We start from the raw sequence: 22,964 nt of genomic DNA on the forward strand, positions 1-22,964 counted from the left end.
TTTCTGTGTTCTCCCGTTCCCTCTTTCGTCTGCTCTTTCTTTTTTTGTTTTTTTTCTTTTTTTTATTTCCTCCACCTATATCTTTTTCTGTGTTTATATATATCTATATATATATATATATATATTTTTATATATATAAAATTAGGTGATTGGATTTTATAAAAAAAAGAAAAAATTAGGGGAAAAAAAGAAGTATAAGGAGAAAGTGAGCTAATGATTGTGTTTAAAACTATTACATGTTTATGTGTCAATATTTAATAACAAATACAAATAAATTGTTGGTCAGAATGAAATTGAATTTGATATCTTAACTAAGGTTTTGAATTTGAGTCATATAAAGGAAAGAAACGTAATTAAAAATAATAATATTTTATTAAAAATGATTTTTTTTTTATAAAAATTAATTATCAATAAATATTTTACCAATGTTAGTGACCACAATATTTGCTCTTCCAAATATCAACATTTATTTAAATATATATTAAAGCGACGAGATCATAACCATACAAGTTGATTTAGTGGTTATGTTACTCATCCTCTCTATTGCCTCGCGCTCTTGAATTATTTTTTTTGTAAGACACTCCTGGGTTTGATTCTCAGTATTGCCAATATTTTGCCTTTCCTTAATTTGTTTTACAATGGCAAAATAGCTATCCCCAATTCACGTAACCAGGGAGCGAAACATTAGCTTAATTAATTGGCTCCATTTATATTAATAGCTACCATTTAATTGAAATAATCTCAATGGAAATTCACAACCAAAACCCAGCGTACAATGTGATTCAATTAAAATATGACAATTAATATCAATTAGCAATTAAAGTAACAGTTTAATTTAATTGGTCAAAGCACATGCATATTGAATGAATTTTATAACACAAAATAAATACCATGTTAAAAATATGAGTAGCGCAAGTAAATCAAGGTATGGCAAAATTAACTAATTGAAAGTTAAAAGTTGAAAAATGAGTTAAAAGTTAAAAAATTAATTTATTAAATTATAAGTGTTCAATAAAATTAACTGTTGAACTAGATAAAAAATATAAAATAATAAAATCAAGATTTATTTAAAAAAAATAATAAAAATTTTGATAAATACATTAAAGATAAAAAGAAAGCAAATATAAAAGCTAAAAACTAAATTAATGTTTTAAGCTCATTTGATTAAGGTTATGTTTGGTAAGACTCTAGAGAAACTTATAAGCTTATTTGACTAACTTATATATTCTTTTGACCAAAATAAGTTTGTTTAGTATATGAGTTTATTTTATTAGTTTATTTTTCATAAACTGTTTTAAGTAACTTATAGAAAATAAGTTAACTTATAAGTTATGTATTAGCTTTTTTTTTCTTCTCAATTTTATCCTTAATATTTTATTCGAGATTTTATTTTATTATTTTATTCAATTTAAAAACTCTCTTATCTTATTTGTTATTGACAAAATCTTTTATCTAATTTTACGTTTGTACATGCATGATTTAAGCAACCCTCTTATCTTTTATATGTTATCTAATTTAATTGAGTAGAGAAGCGATTTAAAGGCAATGTCTAGAAAAATAATTTTAAAACTCTCTTATCTTTTATGTTATCTAATTTAATTCATTTTCTTGCATAATTTTTAATTTATCCCCTTTCAACTAGTAAAATTGAGAATTTACCCTTTCGTTAATTAAATCCTATGCACAACTGAATATGTCATTTATGTTATTTGACATTTATGAGTTAACTTATCAATTAGTCTTGGTAAACACTTTCAATTAAATCAGCAAAGTGTATAAGTTTTCAGTTAGTTTTATCAAACATATTCTAACTTATAAGCCAGCTGAAAACTAATATGCTATAAGTTATAAGCTAAAAAGCTGGAAGTTAGTTAAAAGCTTATAAGCTAGTTGATTTAATTAAAAGTGCTTGATAATACTAGTTAATAAGTTAATGGATAAATATCAAATGATGTAAAGAAAATATTTAATTTGTGCAAGGATTAGTTAACAAAAAGGAACTTTTTTGTTTTTATGAATTGAATTGATAAAATAAAAATCATGTAAAAAAATGATTTAGGTCATATAATTGTAGTAAAATAATAGAATAATTCAACAAATAATTATAAAATTAATATGATTCAAAGAATTTCTAACCTTAAGGAATAATATGGTAATTACAATTGATAAGTTAATTGTAGTGTGTCATATGTGTGTGAAAACATAAAATTAAATATGAGAGTTTTTTCTGAAAACAAACACAAAAAGATAAGAATTTTTAAATTGAATAAAAGGGTAAAACAAAATAATAAGATAAAATTAAGAAGAAAAAATTAATAGCTTATAAGTTAACTTATTTTCCTTATCCTTAAGCTACTTTAAGCAACTCATCAAAATAAGATACTTGAAGTAGTTTATGAAAAATAAATTACTAAAATTTAACTCATGTATCAAATAAGTTTATTTTGACCAAAAAAAACTTATAAGTCAGTTAAAGAAACTTATAAGTTCCTTAAAAACCTTATTAAACATAATCAATATTTTAAAAAATGTTAAAAATTATTACAAAATTATTATAAAAATTTATTAACCAAATAATAAAATAAGTTTTTTGGCTAAAAAAAATAAAAGGCAGCTGAAATGATTTGGGAAACATTATCAAGTGCATTGCATTTTCTTAATTTTTTAGGGACAAAAGAATATTATTACTCCTAAGCAAGGGGTGTGTCCAAGAGAAAGACCCAACCACCAGTATACATAACAATTGCAGCAGCCAAATTACTGTATAATAGCAAGTACTAAAACCAAGTGCATGATAATTGAATACATTAAATTGTTTAATTGTGGGAACTCATATAATGCTTAACCATGAGCCGAGGACATTAATAGCAGGCCGGTGTAACAACAATTGACTTGTTATGGCAATTAAAACAATACTTGACAATTAAGCCTGAAAATAACATCATACGCATACTGTAGCGATTAAAGCCGTTCAATACCCACTCACTCGATCAGACTCGATCGAAATAAAGAACGTGCTTAACTATAGGACTTTATTTTCGAGTTGAGAAAAAACAACCAAAACATGTTGCACATGACATTGCTGTTTCTCCGAACTTATAATAAATATTTATTTATAAGATAAAACAAAAAATCAAACGTGACAAACGACAGAACCCAAATGCTTCCGTGTACGTTATTAATCAACATTTATTTTTCATCTTTCGAACAATAATAACCTTAATTAATTAATTATTAGTCACACATTTCATCACTAGACACGGTCCATACGAGGACAGAATGTATAAATTAGAAGCATGCCTAGAAACAAATTGTGTTGTGTTCAACTGTGCCAACTTCAAATTTCTTGTTGAATTCAGCAATGACATCAATGGTGGCACCCATCAACATGCGGCTACAATTTCGGGGAAATTGGTGCAATGCCAACAAGGGAGGGGAGTTTTTGAAGCCAAGCTTTAATTCCTCATGCAACACTAATAATACATTGAACAATAAACGAAGATTTTCATTGCTGGTGATCACTGCAAGTTCTCAATGTAGTCCTGGGGGAATGAACACAATCAAAGGAATGAAACATGTTCCATTGGTTCATCTCGCAGCAGGCAAGTTGGCAAATGAAATTAGCAGAGAACATATTGTTACGTTGTTTCGTGGAAGGTTTGTGGAGGACAGGTTTGTATATAGGCAGACTTTCTTTGTTAGGTGCTACGAAATTGGACCAGATAAAACTATCACCATGGAGACACTCATGAATTTTCTCCAGGTTAGCTTAATTAACATCTATTGCTTCATCAAACTTACAATTGAGTTAAATGAGTGAATTTTATATTTGTTTCTTAATAATTTTCTTTATTCGTAATTAATTGGGATTAAAATAAAATTCGTTAATGTATCAGAGAATAAATAAAAATTCATTAATTTATCAGGAATTAAAACGAAATATTAATGATTAAAAATAAAATTATTATTTTATTAAAGACTCAATGAAAAAAAGTTTATTAGTGACCAAACATAAAAAATGAGTATTTATTAAAGATCAAAGATATATTTAAACCTTAAAAAAGAAGAAAAGTATTTGGTAGACACTCAATATATTAATCCAAATGAAATGAGAAATATAGATAAATTATATATAATATGTCAAATAATTGTTGAGCTTTAGTTGTTTTATTTTTGGATCGACCTTGTAAGCCATCAATGTTGTTTTAATTTATTGTTTAATAAACCAATAAGATTGAACAAGTTATATCGTTAGCTTATTTAGTCATGCTTATTAGCTTAAAGTTATCTTGCATGGAAGGATTTGGGTTAGGAACAAAATAGGATAAAATAGATACTTTTTTCTTACCCCCACCATCACACTCTTGATTTTGTTCCAAAATCGCCACCACCTTGCTATCCTCACCATCATAAATGCTATCACTATTATTTTGTGCATCTTAAACATTGTCATGATTACCACCATCATTATTATAATCACTATTATTACTATTATCACCACTGATCCTATTATCATTGTCATTATATTACCATTGTCATCATTACTACATTATTAATATCATTATTATTGTCATGATTATCACTATCATTATGTCATTTAATCATTATTGTCATCATCATTGTTATCACTATGAGTTATAAAAGTTATAAAAGAGTATTTATTATAATATTTATAACAGATTAATATGATCTACTTAATTAATTTATATTCAAAATATACTACAACAATAATATATAGAGAAATTTAAAATTATGTATTCAAATATAAGTTCTTGAAGTAACAAAATTTTCTTCAATCAATCTTCTACTTTTCAGGTTTATTATTAACATACAATTTATATCACTATCTATTAGATTTTCTTGTATGCTCTAGGAAAGGATAAGAGCTTATCTTGCTCATCGGTTTTCCTACTCATATTGTTATGAACACCTAATGAGCATTTAAAAGTGTGTGTAAAAAGTTACTTGTCAAATAATTGAATCTATATTGTAAAAAGGCCAGACAATTCCTTTTATACAAGACATGATGTGAGAATAATAAATACAAGTTATTGATTGATGAGTGTAAAAGAGCACAGTTCATGATCATAATGTTTTTGAAACACTACTTGAGAAATAGAATTAATGAACCAGAGGAATGAAAAATCATCTCGATGACCTGCATATAAAATGTTTCAGGAAACTGCTTTAAACCATGTCTCCAGCTGTGGGGGAAGTCAGAACGGTTTTGGAGCTACTCAGGAAATGGACCTTCGCAATCTCATTTGGGTTGTTACTCGTTTTCAAGTTCAAGTACAGAGATATAGCAAATGGTAAACATCAATCTATCCACACACACACACACACACATATGATGCTTATGACTACCCCTGCCCCCAACCTCTTATACTACTTTTAAAGCAATTGCAGAAAGTAATTTTAAAAAGACTTAAATTTTTAAGGAGTGCATATTGATGGTTTACTAAAAGACAATCATAAATATGACAGGAGGGATGAAATTGAGGTTGAAACTTGGTTTGATGTTGCCGGAAAGAATGGAACGCGAAGAGATTGGATAGTCAGGGACCATTACACCAAAGAGATTATAGCTAAAGCAACCAGGTGCAACGATTTATCCTTTTCAGTTTAAGAAATACTAACAACACACTCTCTAACAATATACTCTCTCAAACATTTTCCTTATAACATATTTTCTAATATTAGTTAACACACTCTTATAATAAGTAGCAGACTCACAAAATTTTGCAGTATTTTCCAATATATTTCAACCAATTACAAAAGTAGTGTTATAAGAGTGTTAGTGTTAGTAACATTTCTTTCATTATCTTCATTGGGTATGGTTTGACCCTCCCAATTATTTTGTAATTCTCTGTTTCTTAACATATATGGAGGGGGCTGTTGAGATTAGGGTGCCAACATAGTTGGGATGTAAATCTCCACATCTCCTTAGCCCCTCTCCGGTCTCTTTTATCTAAAAAAACATTTCTTTCAGTTTTCATAATTACTAACTAACCCATAATATTTGCTCCATTTTCTGTACTTTCCTTGATGCAGCATATGGGCAATCGTGAATCAAGAAACAAGAAGATTATGCAAGATACCTGAAGAAGTTAGACAAGAACTTGTTACTTTCTACTTTAATAGGTTTGCCATCGCCAGGGAAGAAATAGATCATCAGAAGATACAAAAGCTCACTGATGACACTGCTGAGAGTTTTCGATTTGGTGTGACTGTAAGTTTGATAACAAATTTTTAGGCTCAATAATAATAATCTCATTTCGATTAATCAACACTTCACTGGATTCCCTTCTTCCTCAAGGTCTAAAAAATTTTAGTCCCACATATGGATCATGGTTACATCATTTTATATTTATATTGACTTTTTTAATATCTGCATGCAAACCAGCCAGGGAGGAACGACATGGATGTTAACCAGCATGTTAACAATGTAAAATACATCACATGGATCTTAGAGGTACGTACTAAACATATTTGACAAAAAAAAGTTCCAAGGTATATATGACAAAATAATGTATAACAGAAACGTGACAGTAATACCTAGACTCTTTTATACTCGTAAACATTGTCAGCGAATTAGATTTGTTTGATCACTTATACAAGTCACTCAAAATAGTTGTGCAATGTTATGCATTTTATAAATTTTGTGATGATTAACAAGCAATGTAAGAAGAACTAACCATTGGGGGCTTGTTGATTTGGTTGGTGCAGAGCGTGCCAAGAGAAGTATTAGAAGATTACAAAATGACAAGCATTACTTTGGAGTTTCGGCGTGAATGTACTCAATCAGATTTGTTGGAGTCATTGATAGGTCCATCCTCCAGCGTGATTGGTGCCTCTGATAATAACTCTATCAACAGAAAACCCGGCCTGCAATATATACACCTGCTTCGTCTACAAGACAATAAAGCCGAGTTGGTCCGAGCCAGAACAGATTGGCATCTTAAGCAAAACCACGAGTGAACAAGGTTATGAATTGAAATCTGTGGATGCTTTGGATGGGGCAGGTGAAATCTGTTGAGGTTGTTTTGTGACAGAGCATATATCTGTTTTTTTTTTAAAAAAAAATTATTTTATGAGGGTATAGTGGCTGTTTTACGATCAACTATTTTAATATTTCAGGGATATAGTTGTTAATGGACCAGTAAAAATAGAATGCTTATGTGATATAGGACGCATATAGCATTACGTGGTTATATATTATGCAAACAGGATGTTATGTAAAGAGCCTTGTTTTTGGGCACCCCTTGTCCTCAAACTGCTCAAAGTAAGCATTTCGCTCTTGCATTTTGTACGGAAGCAAATTTGTTAAACATGCACAGTCATGGAAATCTTTAAAAAAAAACTTGTGAGATCCATGTGAAAAGATTTTCATGCAAAAATAAACACTAAACCGTCATTTATGTGACACTCCAACTATTATATATATACATAATCAATTAAGTGAAACACACCGTCACTCAATGGAGCTTCACATAATCAATTTGAATTTACTTATTTTGTTAAGATCTAATAGTCATAATAAATAATTAAATTTAATCATCAAATCTAAAAAAAATAAATGATAAAAATAAAGAGAATTAATTTTACAGTAAGTGATTAACTTGTAGAAAGAGAGATTTAAATTATGAGTCTCGCATTTGTGTTTCATTTTCAGCTTGAGCAATCAAATTTTGACGCATCATTTAAAATTACAGTTGAGTTTTTCATCCAATTTCCAAATTGTCATTAGGAAATCCCTAACCCCGTTGCACCGCTGCAATGGACCGAGATATATTGCTATGTCGGGCTTGACTCCTAGATCATGTTGCTTAAATATTTAATAAGATTGAAATGAAGTAAGCGGAGTCCTGCTAAAACATTGCAGTTCTTTTACCATGGTCTTAGTTAGATCTTCATCTATGAATCAAAAAAAGCTATGGCTCATTATCACAGCAGATTTATGTTTCTTCACAGCTGATTGTTTCTTTTCCTTTATTTCTTTGAGATATTGTCAGATTCTTTTTACGTGCAACTTCGATCGTTTGTTTATTCACAGCGGATTGTTTTTTGATCGTGTTGCTGTTTCACGGTTAAACATACGGATTCTTTAAGGCCAATTTGAAAAGGATTTCACTTGTCTGTCATCTTTTCTCATATTTTAAAACTATATAATTTTTATAATTTTTAAAATTAAATGTCACCATTAAATATTAACACTTTTATTTTGATGGGATGGTAAGGACAAGAGAAGTCAAGGTGGTTGTTCACCTTTGCAGAACCAAGGGACATTGATCGTGTTGCTGTTTCACGGTTAAACATACAGATCTTCAAATGCTTCAAGTACATGTAAGTTATTTTTCTTTGTCTATTTTGTGATTCATTTTTATTTCCTTATTGTATACATTTATTGCTGTAAACCATTGAAGTTGTCAAGACTTATTGTTTGGGATCACAGACCCTAATTCAAGATGACCTCATATGTTATGTGTATTTGACACTGTACTTTGAATTGTAATTATATTAACATTTTTTTCACTGAATGTTACATCTTTTTACATTAACAGCCTTTCAATCTGTATTATCTATTTGAATATTTAAATTAATTTTTTGTACATTTTTAAAAAGATTATTAATATTTAATAAGTAAGAAATCTCAAATCCTAGAATGAACACATGTTACTAATATTTAAATAGGAATATGAGCCCGGCGTTCCTAAGGACAAAACTATTTCATTTGAAAAGGACAATACAAGTGTCATTTTGAATGTTGTGTAAAAATTTGATTGGTGGGGCTGAGAATGAAACATAAATGTGAGAGTGGTGATTTAAATATGGAAGTATCCCTCATAAATATGGAAGTAACGGATGCGTTCAGTGATGCTATCTATAACGGATAGTTTAAATATGGAAGTATCCCTCATAAATTGACTTAAATAACAAATTTCATAAATTCCTCAAAAAGGTTGTTAGTGCAAGGCATTATATTCTGTTACAAATCTTCTCACTATTTTTTTTCCAGTAGTGGAAATAAAATATATACATCTTGAAGTTACAAGCTAATGCTTTTAAGAAAATTCTATTTGAATTAGTGTTTAAAAAAATATTAAAAGTCACTAAAAAAAATTTATTTATCAAACAATTAAACACATTTTTTAGTTAGTAAAAAAATTAAAATCTAGTTAAAATATCTTGCCTAAATAGCCAAAAATATAAAAAAGGTATGTAAATTTCAGAAATATAAAAGAATTTAAACCAAAATTAAGTGCAGACATCTAAAATAGAGCAGCTAAACTGAAAGCAATTTTAAACGAAAATGCTGTGAATTTTGAAAAAGAATTATACATAACTTCGAAAGTAAAAGAATATTTGGAAAGATAAAGGATGCACACTTGAAAGATGTGAAATGCAAATGGGTAAGAAACTTAAATTCAAAAGGGTTATAAAAGTTGCTAAAAAAATAAATGCATTAGTTTAAAGACTTAAAATTAAAGAAAGAAGATGAAGTAAAGAAGTGAAATGAAAAAAGTCAGAACAATTTGAGTGCATCATTCTTAATTTTGGGCAAAATGGTAGTATTTGAACACTCAAAATTTATAAACTTTATGAAAACTCCTCATTTCTGTCTTTAACTCTCTTTTCATGTTATATCATATCATGATTTTCATTAATCACTTATATCTCAATTTCTTTTTTTTTTTTGACAAATGTCAGTTGTTACTATTGTTAATCACTTATATTTTCGTTCTCAATTTCTTCTTAATTATTGTTAATCACATATTTTCGTCCTCAATTTCTTCTTATCTCTCTGCAGGTGTATATACCTACAAGGTGTCCAAGAATATTTCCCATTTGGGTTAATGTAGACGTAGTTGTGTTGGATCGCGCTTGCTTTTGTTTTAAGTTGAGAGAAAAAGCAACCAAAACATGTGGCACACGACATTGTTGTTTCTCCGAACTGATACATGCATATTTATTTAAAGATAAAACAAAATCAAACGTGACAAACGACGTCAGAACCAAAATGCTTTCGTGTACGTTATTAATTAATTTATTTTTCATTTTTTTGAATTACCTTAGTTAATTAATTAGTTGCACACACATCATCACTATGGTCCGGAGACGGAATGCATAAATTAGAGGAACGGCTAGAAGAAACATCAATTTCTACTTAATTTCCATATTGTTTTCAGCTGTGCCATCATGAAATTAATTTCTCGTTCAATTAAGCTATGACATAAATGGTGGCACCCATCAACATGGGGCTACAATTTCGAGGAAATTGGTGCAATGCCAACAAGGGAAAGAATTTTTTGAAGCCGAGCTTTAATTCCTCATGCAACATTAATATTTCATTGAACAATAAACGAAGATTTTCGTTCTTGGTGGCTGCAAATTCTCATTGTAGTCCTAGGAGAATAATGGACACAATCAATGAAATAAAACATGTTCCATTGATTCATCCTACAGCAGGTAAATTGGCAAATGAAACACAGAACATACCTTGTTGCGTGGAAGGTTTGTATATAGGCAAATTTTCTTTGTCAGGTCTTATGAAATCGGCCCAGATAAAACTATCACCATGGAGACACTCATGAATTTTCTCCAGGTTAGCTTAATACTTGAAGATCATATAATAAAATTTCTTTTTAGCCCCACTTCACATTATATAATTTCTTTGTTCCACCACCACTGCACCACCAATACCACATTTGTTTCTGTTCTGCCACAGTGCCACTGTCATTCTTATTACTATATAGTAATGATTGCTACCATTAATACTATAACTAAGGAAGAAATAGATCATCAGAAGATACACAAGTTCACTGACGCCACTGCTGAAAGTTTTCGATTTGGAGTGACTATAAGTTTGATGACAATTTTTTAAGTTCAGCAATAATCCCATTTCCCTTAATTAACACTTCACTCGATTCCCATCTTCCTCAAGTTTGAAGATTGTTATATCATTTTATTGACTGCTTTTTTATCTGCATGCAAACCAGCCAGGGTGGAACGACATGGATGTTAACAATGTAAAATACATCAGATGGATCTCAGAGGAACATAACATATAGACAAAAAAAGTTTCAAGCTATGTCAAAATAAGGTATATCAGAAACGTGGCAGTCATAACTAGACTATTTTTTTTACTAGTAACATTGTTAGCAAATTGGCTATGTTTGATCTCCTAATAAAGACACTCAATAATAGTTGTGCAATGTTATAGAATTTATAAGAGGTGATGATTAACAAGCTTGGTAAGAACTAAGAAGAACTAACGATTAGCATTGGTATGTTGACTTGGTTGGTGCAGAGTGTGCCAAGAGAAGTATTAGAAGATTATAAACTGACAAGCATGACTTTAGAGTTTCGGCGTGAATGTACTCAATCAGATTTGTTGGAATCAATGAGTAGTTCATCATCCTCCAACGTGGTTGGTGCCTCTAATAATAACTCTGTTAATACAAAACCCAACCTGCAATATATACATCTGCTTCGTCTACAAGACAATAAAGCTGAGTTGGTCCGAGCCAGAACAGAATGGCTTCTTAAGCAAAAACCACAAGTGATACAAGGTTATATATGATGGTTTTAAATTGTGCGTGATTCTCATTGCTATTGCATTGTGATTATACAAAAGTGACTAATAATTGCGAGAAAATTCAGCTGCTACACATGCCACAGTTAAAAGTCATGACAGATATATATACCAATGATACCATGGAGGCACGTGTGGACCCAATACCATACTACTAAAGTTTTAGCTACTTTTGTTTACTCTTCTGATGATCTTGCTTTTCTGGATCCTTTATCTCAAGTTTTTTTTCCCTTTCTTTTTACGAATATCTCAAGGTTAAAAATTTGCCAATTACTTATTTGTACAATTTGACTTTGATGGCAAAAGTTGTATTAATTCATTCAATTTGAAGAATTGTTTTGATTCAATCTTATTAGAAATAGTAATAGAAATTTTCTAAACGAAATAAAATAAAATAAAGGATAATAATTGATGGATTAATGCTCAAGCTGGAGATTCCCATGTATTGCATAGCTTACTTATTCATGAGAAGAAGAAAAAGATGAGCCAAAATTTAAGGGTCTTAAAAATGTGAAAGTAATTAATATTTACTTTTTTTTGGGAGAAACCACATCAAAGTTACATATATGGGACTTTGCGAAGAGTTTAGATATGCTTGATAGTGAAATTTGTTTCGATGGTTTTTCTTTTTTAGTTTTCATTTGTATTAGACTCGAAATTGTAATATTTTTAATTTTTTTTATAATGACAATATAATGATTAAGCCTAACTAAGTCTTCATATATTTATCCTATCTCCTAGCTACAGTTAGGCTAACCCTAATGGGTGTAATATTTTTCACTATTTGATTCTAAATGACAGTATTGGAGACATAAAATTGATTTAAGATAAATTATCACATGTTTGGTGTTATATTGATGATGGTTGAAGAGTTCATAATCAACTATGAGTTCAAAATTGATTGTTGAACCAAATTTAAGTAACTTTTGTATTGAACAACAAAGTTTATATTAAATTTTATTTCTAACTTAATTTTATAATAAAAATATTAAAACATAAATTAACACATCTTAAAATTAATTTTAATTAAAATCATTTTTATCAACACTCATTTACACACACCGTATTTACTATTATTTTATCTGATGCAAACCAACAAGGGACAATGACTTGTTGAATCCAAGACCACTGGAACAACAACTTGTTGGTTGCTTTCAATCAATTTAAAACAATACAACTTATTTTTTAATGGCTTTGCAACTATCAATATAATTTTAAGGTTTGTATTTTTTTTTCCAAAGTTTCATTATGTCATGAATTTTGTCCCCTAATTTTTATTTTTAATTTTTGCAATTTTTGTTCCCCAATTTTCAAAAATCGTGAATCTTGCTCCTATATAGAAAAATCATCACGATTAAGTTATCACGATTAAGTTATTTCTTTTAGTGGTTTTTCCTTTAAACCGTGACAATTTTGTGACAATTTTTTCTTTAATGGTGGTGATTTTTCTACATGAGAGCAAATTTCACAACATTTTATAAATTTGAGAGATAAAATTCGTGAAAAAAAAGTTTAGAAACAAAATCTGCAATATTATAAAACTTTAGAACTAAAAGATGTAATTAAACCTAATTTTTATTTTCAAGAAGTATAGCTGTCAATAGATGTCGTTTTGGACTGCTACTTATTGAGTAAAATAAACGTGATTGACTAAATAATAACTTAAAGAATAGAACAAAAGTAATGACGTGACGGGAATCACCTTAGGTGTTAATATACAATTTCCGTTAAAAAAAATTTATACTATTTAACAATTTTCTAAAATTATTTACTGATAATAATTGATTAAATACAACTAAAAATGTATCCATCGATATTTCGAACTTTTCTTTTTTCCTTTCAATTAATGTTTTGCAATCAACTAGTATCTCACATGTCAACTAGTTCTGCTTTCCTATTCAAGTTCTTTCCCCCTTCAAATATCTTTTACTTGTAGTAATGTTGCACTCTCTACTTGGCCATTGAATAACTAACATTTTATTATTCTCACCATGGAAATAGCTTGATGTGGAAGAAAGAGTCGAAACCGCTTAACTACACAAACTACCTTTTTTTTTTATTGTTTAGAGATAAATTAGAGGTGCCCTATTCTAAAGGACATGAACATTAGTGGTACGCACCATTTTTTATGGCTAGAGTGGCACGTATGCAACAACACCTCTCGTATCTTCTATTTTTGCGTGCAAGTTAACGATGAATTTCCTTATTTTCTCCCACTCGAATGAAGTGGTTGGGCTGCGATTTTATGTCTTTCCAATAATTCACCATTAGTTGCACCTACAAATTATATACTGTTTTTGAAATGAAACCATTTACCCTTCAACAAGAAACTTGACCTAGATTTATATTTAACATTACTTTTTCATTAGTCCCACTTGTTGAATTCCACTAGGCTTATTACTTATCAGTGATTTGAGTTCTTAATTAACTAGCAATTGCATCGGTCAATGGCGGCAATCAGCAACATCAGTTTGCAATTTCCAGGGAATTTAACCGATGCAAAGAAGGATAATAATGTTTTGAGGCTTAGCTTTTGTTCTCCACGCAACACTACCAACATGTCTAGTGAAAAACGAAGATTTTTATCGGTAAGTGCAAGTTACAGTGATAGTCCTCGAAAAATAGACACGGCAAATAGAGTGAATGTGAATGGAATACATGTGGCAGAGGCTCCTCTACAAGCAGGGAAATTGGCAAATGATCCAAGTGCAGCAGATGAAGCTATTGTTACCAGCTTGCGTGGAAGGTTTGTGGAGGGTAAGTTTGTATTTAGGCAAATTTTTGTTATCAGGTCTTATGAAATTGGACCAGATAAAACTGCCACAATGGAGACACTCATGAATTTTCTTCAGGTTAGCTTCACAATTCAAGCATCAACGAATAACTGAATACTATATCATATCATTATCATATTCACAATTAACAATTTACAAGTTTTAAGCCACACACACCCAATTGCATTCTACTTTATTTCTGCCATATTGTTGAATGCTAGCTGACATTTCCTCTGGCATTTTCTTTCGGATATTTTCTCTATGATTATAATTTATTGAAAATTATTAATTTTGGAAGATTTTATTTCTTATTTAATATAAATCAAGAGAGAGAAATATTAATAGAGAAACAAAACCTATCAAAATTGGTGATTATCAATAAATTTTAACTTATGAAAGAGGCAGTATCCGAATGTCATTGCATTCCTTTTGTTCGTTAACATAAAATGTGTCATGGTTTCTTAGCCAGATTCAAAATCGTGGCTTAATGATTGTTCTAATCTGATGGCCAATGATTACACCATAAAATTGAACAAGAAATATGCTGTGATCTTTCCCATTAATACCTTTTGCTATTTATTTGTGTAACAATATATTTAGACTTTATGATACCGATGAATTCTGATATATAGATCTCATTATTAATTTATTGTACCTAGTTCAACATAGATGAGTAATATTTTTTAATGCTTGATGAATAGAGTGTATGAATGAACCAAAGCAATTTATTATTAAATCATTTTTCAGGAAACTGCTTTAAATCATGTCACCAGCTCTGGGATTGGTGGAGAAGGATTTGGAGCAACCCGCGAGATGAGCCTTAGAAAACTCATTTGGGTGGTTACTCGTATTCAAGTTCAAGTGCAAAGATATAACAAATGGTAAATACATACAACGCCTTAAACATTTGCCTTGCATATCAATACAAAAAATACTTGTGACCACTTATGTTTGATTGTTTGGTTCCAAGAATTAAAAACAAGAACATATATGTGACAGGGGAGACGAAATTGAAGTTGATACTTGGGTCGATGCAGCAGGAAAGAATGGAATGCGAAGAGATTGGATAATCAGGGATCATTACACCAAAGAGATCATAACAAGAGCAACAAGGTGCAAAATATTTCATCATTTTCATGCATTTTTTTTTACAAAAAATTGAGATGAGTTTGAGTCTCAATATTCATCAAGAAAGGCCTCAAGGTTCAAAAAATCCTTACACAGATGCTTTATAAATTATTCATCAACAAAGTTCTCACAAATTCAAACTCACGTTTGAGATATGAATTTAATTCTTACTGACTGAACCTACATTTATGGACTCTTACACATTGAGGTTTCCTCAATATATATGCTAAAAATAATTTGCCTCGTGCAGCACATGGGTAATCATGAATAGACAAACAAGAAGACTATCCAAGATCCCTGAAGAGGTTAAGCAAGAGCTGCTTCCTTTTTATCTTAACAGGCTTGCCGTTCCTACCGAAGAAACAGATTGTGAAAAGATAGACAAACTCACTGATGAGACTGCTCAGATCAGAATCCTATCTGGACTGGCTGTAAGTTTGATATCTGATTTCATTTTAATTTTACACCCCCTTCTCTTTATCATCAATTACCATTTCACTTTAGTCCAACCTTGCTTTCTCAAAAACTATAATAATGTCTAGTGTCAGTGTGTCACACTTAGGTTGTCATTGAAATCATTGCATTAACCCTTTGTTTGTGCATGTAATACAGCCAAGGTGGAATGACATGGATGCTAACCAGCATGTCAACAATGTGAAATACATTGGATGGATTTTAGAGGTACGAATTAGAAATGGCAAAACAAATTACCTATGTGGCAAAGATTGCAATACTCTATTTCTTATAGACGTTACAAGGTTTTAAATATCGGTCGCGGTTGTGTTAGGATTTTGTTGCGTTTGCTGATATCACGGCACATCGAATACAAATACGATCCCAATTGAGATCACTGAAAGTTAAAAAATCTTGATGTTGCAATGCAAATTACAGTCGCCAACCTTTTTAAAACCTTTTAACGTTAGAGATGATAAAATGTAGTACTGTAAAATGTAGTACCAAAATGTTGATTTGGCCTATTAATTTGGTTGCAGAGTGTGCCAATTGAAGTGCTAGAACATTATAACATGACAAGCATGACTTTGGAGTTTCGGCGTGAATGTACACAATCAAATTTGTTGGAATCCATGACATGTCCAACAGCAAGAGTTATGGAATCCAATAATAATTCCAAGAATAGAAAACCCGACATGCAATACACACACTTGCTTCGTCTGCAACAAGATAAAGCAGATGTTGTCCGAGCCAGAACTGAATGGAATTTTAAGCAAAAGCATCAGTGATACACAACATTGACAAAAACCACAGTATCTGTGGACCCTGTACCCTTCTTCTTCGATGTTCCTGTTTGCTTTTTGCTCTTATGGTTTTGCTTTCTAGGATCCTTTAAGTTCTACATTCATTACAACACATTTGTCAATTTATCCTCTTTGTGAATTCTTTCTGTGAGGAGAATTGTAGATTGCTAGTTATTGAGAAATTTGTTATAAATAAAAGCATTTGATAATAACTGATTAAAATATATCAACATATATCGCATAGTTTGAATATTGTTTTAGTATTCAGAGATTGAATTGCCTAATCTACAGACTCAAAAACAATTCTTGAAAATACGTTTCCATCAAGGGTATTTTTGGAGAAAAAAATAACAAACAAATCTTGGGGGTGAAAATAGCTGACAATTTGAGTGGGAATAGCAGCCTCCCTTTTGCTTTCTTTTTTAAGTCGAATATGGAGTTTTTTTAGTTTAAGGAAAGGAAATTATTATTGGTCCCCACATAATTGCTCTTGGTTTCTATAGTCAAGTGCAAAGATCAAAATATCCTTAGAGGATTTTAACCTCACTCTTCTCCATCTCATCACTCTTTTCTTTTTTTTTCTCTCTTTCTTCATTCTTTCATTTCCTCTTCCCATCTTTCTGCACTCAGGTTGTAGAAGGGTTTTTTTTTTTTTTTCATGTCTATGAATATAACGAAATCTTGATTTCATTTTTTTTATTTCGTTAATACAACAAAATCAAGATTATATTGTGTTACAATTTTTGTCATATAATAAAATTATACAAAACTTATTATATAACTGAATAGTGATTTCGATGTGTTATATAAGGGATAAAGTTATAACAAAAAGAAATTGTGATTCCATATGTAATATTTTTTGTTTCCTATAATACAAGTTCGTAATTTAATTATGCATATCGGAGAAGAGAATTTAATTTTTTTTTAACGGTGATTGGGACCCATAACAAAGGAGTGGGGGCCAATAATAACTCAAGGAAATAACAGTAAAACCGATTTAGAATGAGACCCAGCAATAGCATGCAATGTCCAACAGAAATAGAAGAACAAAACATGTACTCTCTTGCTGACAAGATCTATCGAAAGATACGAAACAAATAAAAAACCAGCAATATACACGCTTGTGGCTTGTTCTCTCTGTTCCTGGTCAGTAAAAGAGATTACCAAGAAAGCTGATTAGAATCCAATCATCTTTATATACAGAGAGGAGAAAAATGCTGAAAAGCTTCCAACTAGTGCACATACACCCACTTTCTGGTGGATTTTCTTGAATGACCATCGTAAACAAGTTTCTTTTTCTTTTTCTCTTCTGATGGGGAGGACGAAGCCGCGGAGGATAAAGGATAAATACATAAGTCACAATTTAATTAAGGTGGTGTTTTGCATTTCTTTTATTTTCTTAATTACTTTAAACTCATCTGAGAAGATTTAAAAATAGATCAAATAAAAGAATATCGGCAATTCAATACTTTATAAATATTCTATATATTTGCAATGTATCTGATCCAAGGTGCTAATGAGGAAAGCGTGCCAGACAGGTGTTATTAGAGTCGGTTTTGATTTTTTTATGGGTTTAGGACGAAATAATTAATAAGGACCCTCTTCTAGATTTCATTAAAAATAATATATATTTTATTACATTAATTGAATAAAGATGTTAGGAATACATTTCCTTAGATATTTTTTTAACATTTTTTTGCACTAGTAGAAAATAAATTTTTAATGTCATTTCAACATTCGTCTTATAAAAATCGATGTTAAAAATAGCATAATTATAAATAAGTTAAATTTGTTAACATTAATTTTTAAATATTTTTTTTAAAATCCATGTTGTTGAATCAATTGTTAACATTAATTTTTATAAAAATTAATTTTGTATTATTTCCGAAATTAAAAGTCCTAATTCCCTTTCCATCTCTCACACCTTCAGCTTTAGCTTCGATAATGAACACAATTCCTTTCCATGGCAAATGCTTGGAAAAGAGATGGGCCCACGAGACTCCTCTCTCCAATGCTATTGTTCTTGTTCTTCTCCTCCACTCTCACCATCTTATTCTTCTTCTCTGCATTCCTCACCTTATGCCCCTCAAACCCTTCAAACCTGGCCACCACCCTCAACACCCGCCTCTCCTTCCATGCAATCTCCCCCTTCGACTGCGCCGCCTCCCCTCAGGCCCACCCCATCGATGCCAACACCGTTGAGGGCGTCCGCTACCCCTTCCTCTTCTTGCTCTCGAATTTCGGAACCTTACCTAACAAGCCCCACAAGAACATCCTGAGGATGCTCAAGGGGTGACAGTGGTGCCAAATCACTGTCAAAAGCACTAGTTTATCCCTGAATTTTGCAATATAGGGAGTAACCTAGGTCGAATCTCAAAGGACACAAACAATTCGAATTTAATCTCAGAGAAGGGAGGAGGATTAGCAACAGACTTAATAGAAATTTGAAAATACAGAGAAAACAATGCAATGCAACAATAATTCAATTATGCAAAATTATCGATCTGAGATTTCGATTCACGCGGCAAAATTATCATTGTCAATTGGATTTCAAATTCATAGACATTCGTACCAACTCACATTCATCTAGACAATCGTCTAACATGCATTCACGAAAATTGAAATGACAATCACACTTCCTAATTTCTGTGAATTCAAGCGCCGTTAATAGTTGACTTAGGAAATCAATTGATCTCCTAACCTCAAAACAAAATATATCGGATCAATTAATCAATGGATCTGATCTAATCTATGCCAATTCTCAAATGCATTGTAATCATGAACACAATTGAAATTGGAAAGAGAGAGGAAGAAATGTATGAATCCGCAATTAAAGACGAAACTCAAATTCTAACCGTAACGTCGGAACCTTGAATTGATTGCGGATCCAGCCTTCCATGGCGAAGTCCATTGAAGATCAGAGATCAGAGAGCATAGACTCGTGAGAGAGAAGAGAGAAAATTCTAATTTGGTATCAAGATGAAAAAAATGAATTCCAAGTTCTGTCACCAGTTCTGTTTTCTGTTGTTTATACAAAGTTAAACTATAAAATTCGTGGGCTATTATGGTCCAATTGGAAGGTCTCTGAATAGCTTTCTAAGGAAATATCATATGTCCAATTTGGGCCTAAAATGAGGAAAATAGCCTAAATCTAATGAGGTGGAGAGGTAGTAACTTGACGCCTAAAATTGATCCTCAAAACGTGCGGCCTAAACTTATAGGAGGCAAACTTGTAGATCTCTGTCTTATCATCCAAATCCGAATTCTACAGCTCAAGATATTCGATGCATAAGATACCAGTATATTAATGAGAAAAAAATCCAAAAATAAACTAAAATTAATAACTAAGCCCATCCAGGCCCAATATTCCAAAACTCAGCCAATGTGTCAATATTAAGCACAAATATATGTCAATTGATTCCACCATTGGTCACAAATGAATGCCTTTAAAATGCTCTATCAAGGGGAAACCCGACATCTCCGTTACGGTTCAGGAGGTTCTAGAGAAGGCCAGGAGTGAGGTTAAGGATGAGTTTTTTTTGTCGGTGCTAATGTCGGCATGGCATCCTTCGTCGCTTCCGCTATGGGGTTTTGGGTTCTGGTTTTGGAGCATGTGTTCAAGAATTCGCAAAAGATCTGTGAAGGGGTTTACTTCAATAGAGTTGCAGATTTGATCTCTGTCGTCGAGGTCGCTGCGTCGGATCGCGTTGGCAACATTACCATTTACAAGTTCACTTTTCTTGTCTTTATTATTATTTTATTTAATTTTGATTTGCCTTTGAATTTTTGTTTTCTGCGAGTTTATATAGTCAACTATAATGAGGGATTCTAGAAGAAGGCTTAGGTCAGTTGGAGTGTTGGATACGAATCTAATTAGCTTCGAAAATAATCATCCAAAGTGCGGAGATAAAAGTGGAGGAGATATGTGAGTTCATAATGCACTTGTTTGTCAAATTCATCTATTTTATGAATGTGAATGGTCGTTGAATTGTGGATTTTAAGAATGAATGCAGAAGTGTTCTGGGAATATTTTTGTATTTGGCTTCATTTGCTGGTTTACTTATTAGCCTATTTTGACTAACTGCAACTATGCATTGATTCGTTGTAGATTGTGAAATTGTGATTATCAACAATGAAGACAAAGTTATCTGGAATTATGGATTGTTAGTCATTCATCTTTTGTGTTTACTTCGAGGTTTAGAAGACTCTAATAAGTGTTAAGACTTTCCATGATGGATGTAGTTAGTGGCACATGAATATTTCCCTCCAAATAATACCACAAACCTTAAACCTTTTATCTATTTAAAAATATATTCAGAAAACATTCCATACTTTTTATTTTACAATAGAATTTGGTATAAAATATTTGCCAGGGTAAAAGGTCATTGCCCAAATCAATTTAATGAAGATAAATAGGGGTTGTAAAGAGGCTTTAATACAAAGGACCTTTGATTCTAAGTGCTTAAGCTGGCAGGTGAAAGAAAGCCCAGGGATGGTTTTTATGTAACATTTTACTTTGTTTCTATTAGTTTTCTCTTATGCTCACTAACATTTTACTCTTTCTTTGTATTAGATATCATTGAAAAGATAAAGCTCTGTATCCTACTTGCTTAGTTGTGTTTTCGTCCTATGTAAATGAAACCTCCTATATGATAATTCTATTTTACATAATTTTCTTTTGTGGTAAGAAATTATATATACATATAGTGCTAAAAAATTGATTTTTATTTTTTTAGAAAAAATTAAATAGAAATAAAAAGTTAAAGAATAAAAATTGATTGCTTTAAAATTGGAATATTCAAATTACCAAGTACAAATAACAAAGTCTTTGGCAACACGTCAAAAACTTATTGATACATTGAAAAGTGTATCAATGTGTACAAGTAATAAAGTTAAAAGAGAAGTTAGGTGTGGAATTCACATAGACTTTGTTTGTACCTAGGTAAATGAATATAAAATTCTCAAGCAATAATTATATTGGTTTAAAAGGTCAGGAAAAGAATAATAAAATAAATTGACATAAGATTAAGTTAAAATAAATATGAGAGAAAAACAAGCATGAAATTAAATTAATTAATTAAAACAAACAAGATGAGAGAAGTCAATAGTAGAAGCAAAGGTTAATTAAGAAGATGGAAATATTGAGGGCTTAACCTACCAAAGTTACTCTTGATGTAATGTTAATGATTTTTTTCTATTTAAAATTATTCCAATTATCACCTGCATCTACTCATATACTCTAACTATGATCTCTCAAGTGACAGAGTTTAATTTATTTATTTTCTCTCCCAAATTTCTTTAAGAGGTAAATCAGTTAAACTCCATTAAGAATAGAGATGTATAACAGATTAAATTAAATCATTCTATTCTTAAAGATGAATTGTTTAGATACCATTTTCCAATTCTATTAGAAAATAACACTTCTCAATATCACCCCTAAAACTTATCATACATATGGATGATCAAACCCTAAACAATGAAATTAAGTACAGAAAAGGATAATGAAAAAGTAACAATATTAAATAGATAAGAAGAGTAATTACACCAAGAGCAGTTGACTGCTAAGCTCCTAACAAAAAGAGGTTTTAGCCTCTCATTGTTGTAAGAGACTTTACAATTGCAAGAGGGTAATGGGTAATGAAGAAAGTAGATAAGAAAAGGAATGAAGGGAAGAAATGACTCATAATAATTTATTCTTCTTCTTTTAATCTTTGTCTTTTATAAGGAATTGTATTATCTTGAATATTCTGTGTGTAGCTGTGTGTTTTCTCCTTCTCATCTTCCTCTATTTATAGGTGTAGTTCAGCTTGGATTTCATGTAACTTTCACGCTAAGCGCGATTGTCGCACTTAACGAGTATGGTGGTAATCTCGTGCTCAGCGCGTGACTTGCGCTAAGTGCGTGACTCGCGATAAGCGCACCTTCACATATTAGACTTCTCCATACTTTCTAGCATTAAGCGTGCACTGCGCGCTGAGTGATTGCATTGCGCTGAGCGCCTGAGCCAATTACTCAATTTGTTTTCTCGGGTTTTACTTTGTTTTTCTGTGACAATTATTCACCAAGCACTTGTAAATTCACAAACTTAAACACTTTTTGTACAAAAACTTAATTGATGTTAAAATTTCAATTATTCACATAAAAAGGAAGAAATATGAGAGAGAAATTAACAATTCTTATATGATTTAATCCCAAAATATACCTATACAT

At 30.9% G+C, this 22,964-nt stretch overlaps 2 protein-coding genes and 1 long non-coding RNA gene across 4 annotated transcripts; 2 read left to right on the plus strand and 1 right to left on the minus strand.

Annotated features, from left to right (window-relative positions):
• Positions 1-3,326: 3,326 nt before the first annotated feature.
• Positions 3,327-7,408, plus strand: LOC100795014 (acyl-[acyl-carrier-protein] hydrolase FATB2, chloroplastic). Its single transcript, XM_006582455.4, has 6 exons — positions 3,327-3,763; positions 5,179-5,312; positions 5,488-5,601; positions 6,055-6,232; positions 6,407-6,475; positions 6,730-7,408. The coding sequence occupies exons 1-6, from the start codon at positions 3,362-3,364 to the stop codon at positions 6,979-6,981; spliced, it is 1,149 nt and encodes a 382-aa protein (XP_006582518.1). The 5' UTR covers positions 3,327-3,361; the 3' UTR covers positions 6,982-7,408.
• A 6,414-nt stretch (positions 7,409-13,822) lies between these two features.
• Positions 13,823-16,966, plus strand: LOC100814191 (palmitoyl-acyl carrier protein thioesterase, chloroplastic). 2 transcript variants are annotated; one of them, XM_041016555.1, is made up of 7 exons: positions 14,047-14,184; positions 14,264-14,448; positions 15,118-15,251; positions 15,370-15,483; positions 15,749-15,929; positions 16,111-16,179; positions 16,491-16,966. In XM_041016555.1, exons 2-7 carry the CDS (start codon positions 14,422-14,424, stop codon positions 16,737-16,739), a joined length of 774 nt encoding a protein of 257 aa, XP_040872489.1. In that variant the 5' UTR covers positions 14,047-14,184; positions 14,264-14,421; the 3' UTR covers positions 16,740-16,966. The 2 variants fall into 2 exon arrangements, with proteins under 2 accessions (XP_003526946.1, XP_040872489.1); XM_003526898.4 differs by having other exon boundaries at positions 13,823-14,448.
• A 769-nt stretch (positions 16,967-17,735) lies between these two features.
• LOC102664303 (uncharacterized) lies at positions 17,736-20,954 on the minus strand. Its single transcript, XR_414730.4, has 2 exons — positions 19,610-20,954; positions 17,736-17,897 (listed from the first exon to the last, which is right to left on the minus strand). It is a non-coding gene; the product is annotated as an uncharacterized lncRNA (long non-coding RNA).
• Positions 20,955-22,964: the final 2,010 nt, after the last annotated feature.

Source organism: Glycine max, chromosome 6 (genome assembly GCF_000004515.6).
Source record: "Glycine max cultivar Williams 82 chromosome 6, Glycine_max_v4.0, whole genome shotgun sequence".
NCBI classification, from domain to species: Eukaryota; Viridiplantae; Streptophyta; class Magnoliopsida; order Fabales; family Fabaceae; genus Glycine; species Glycine max.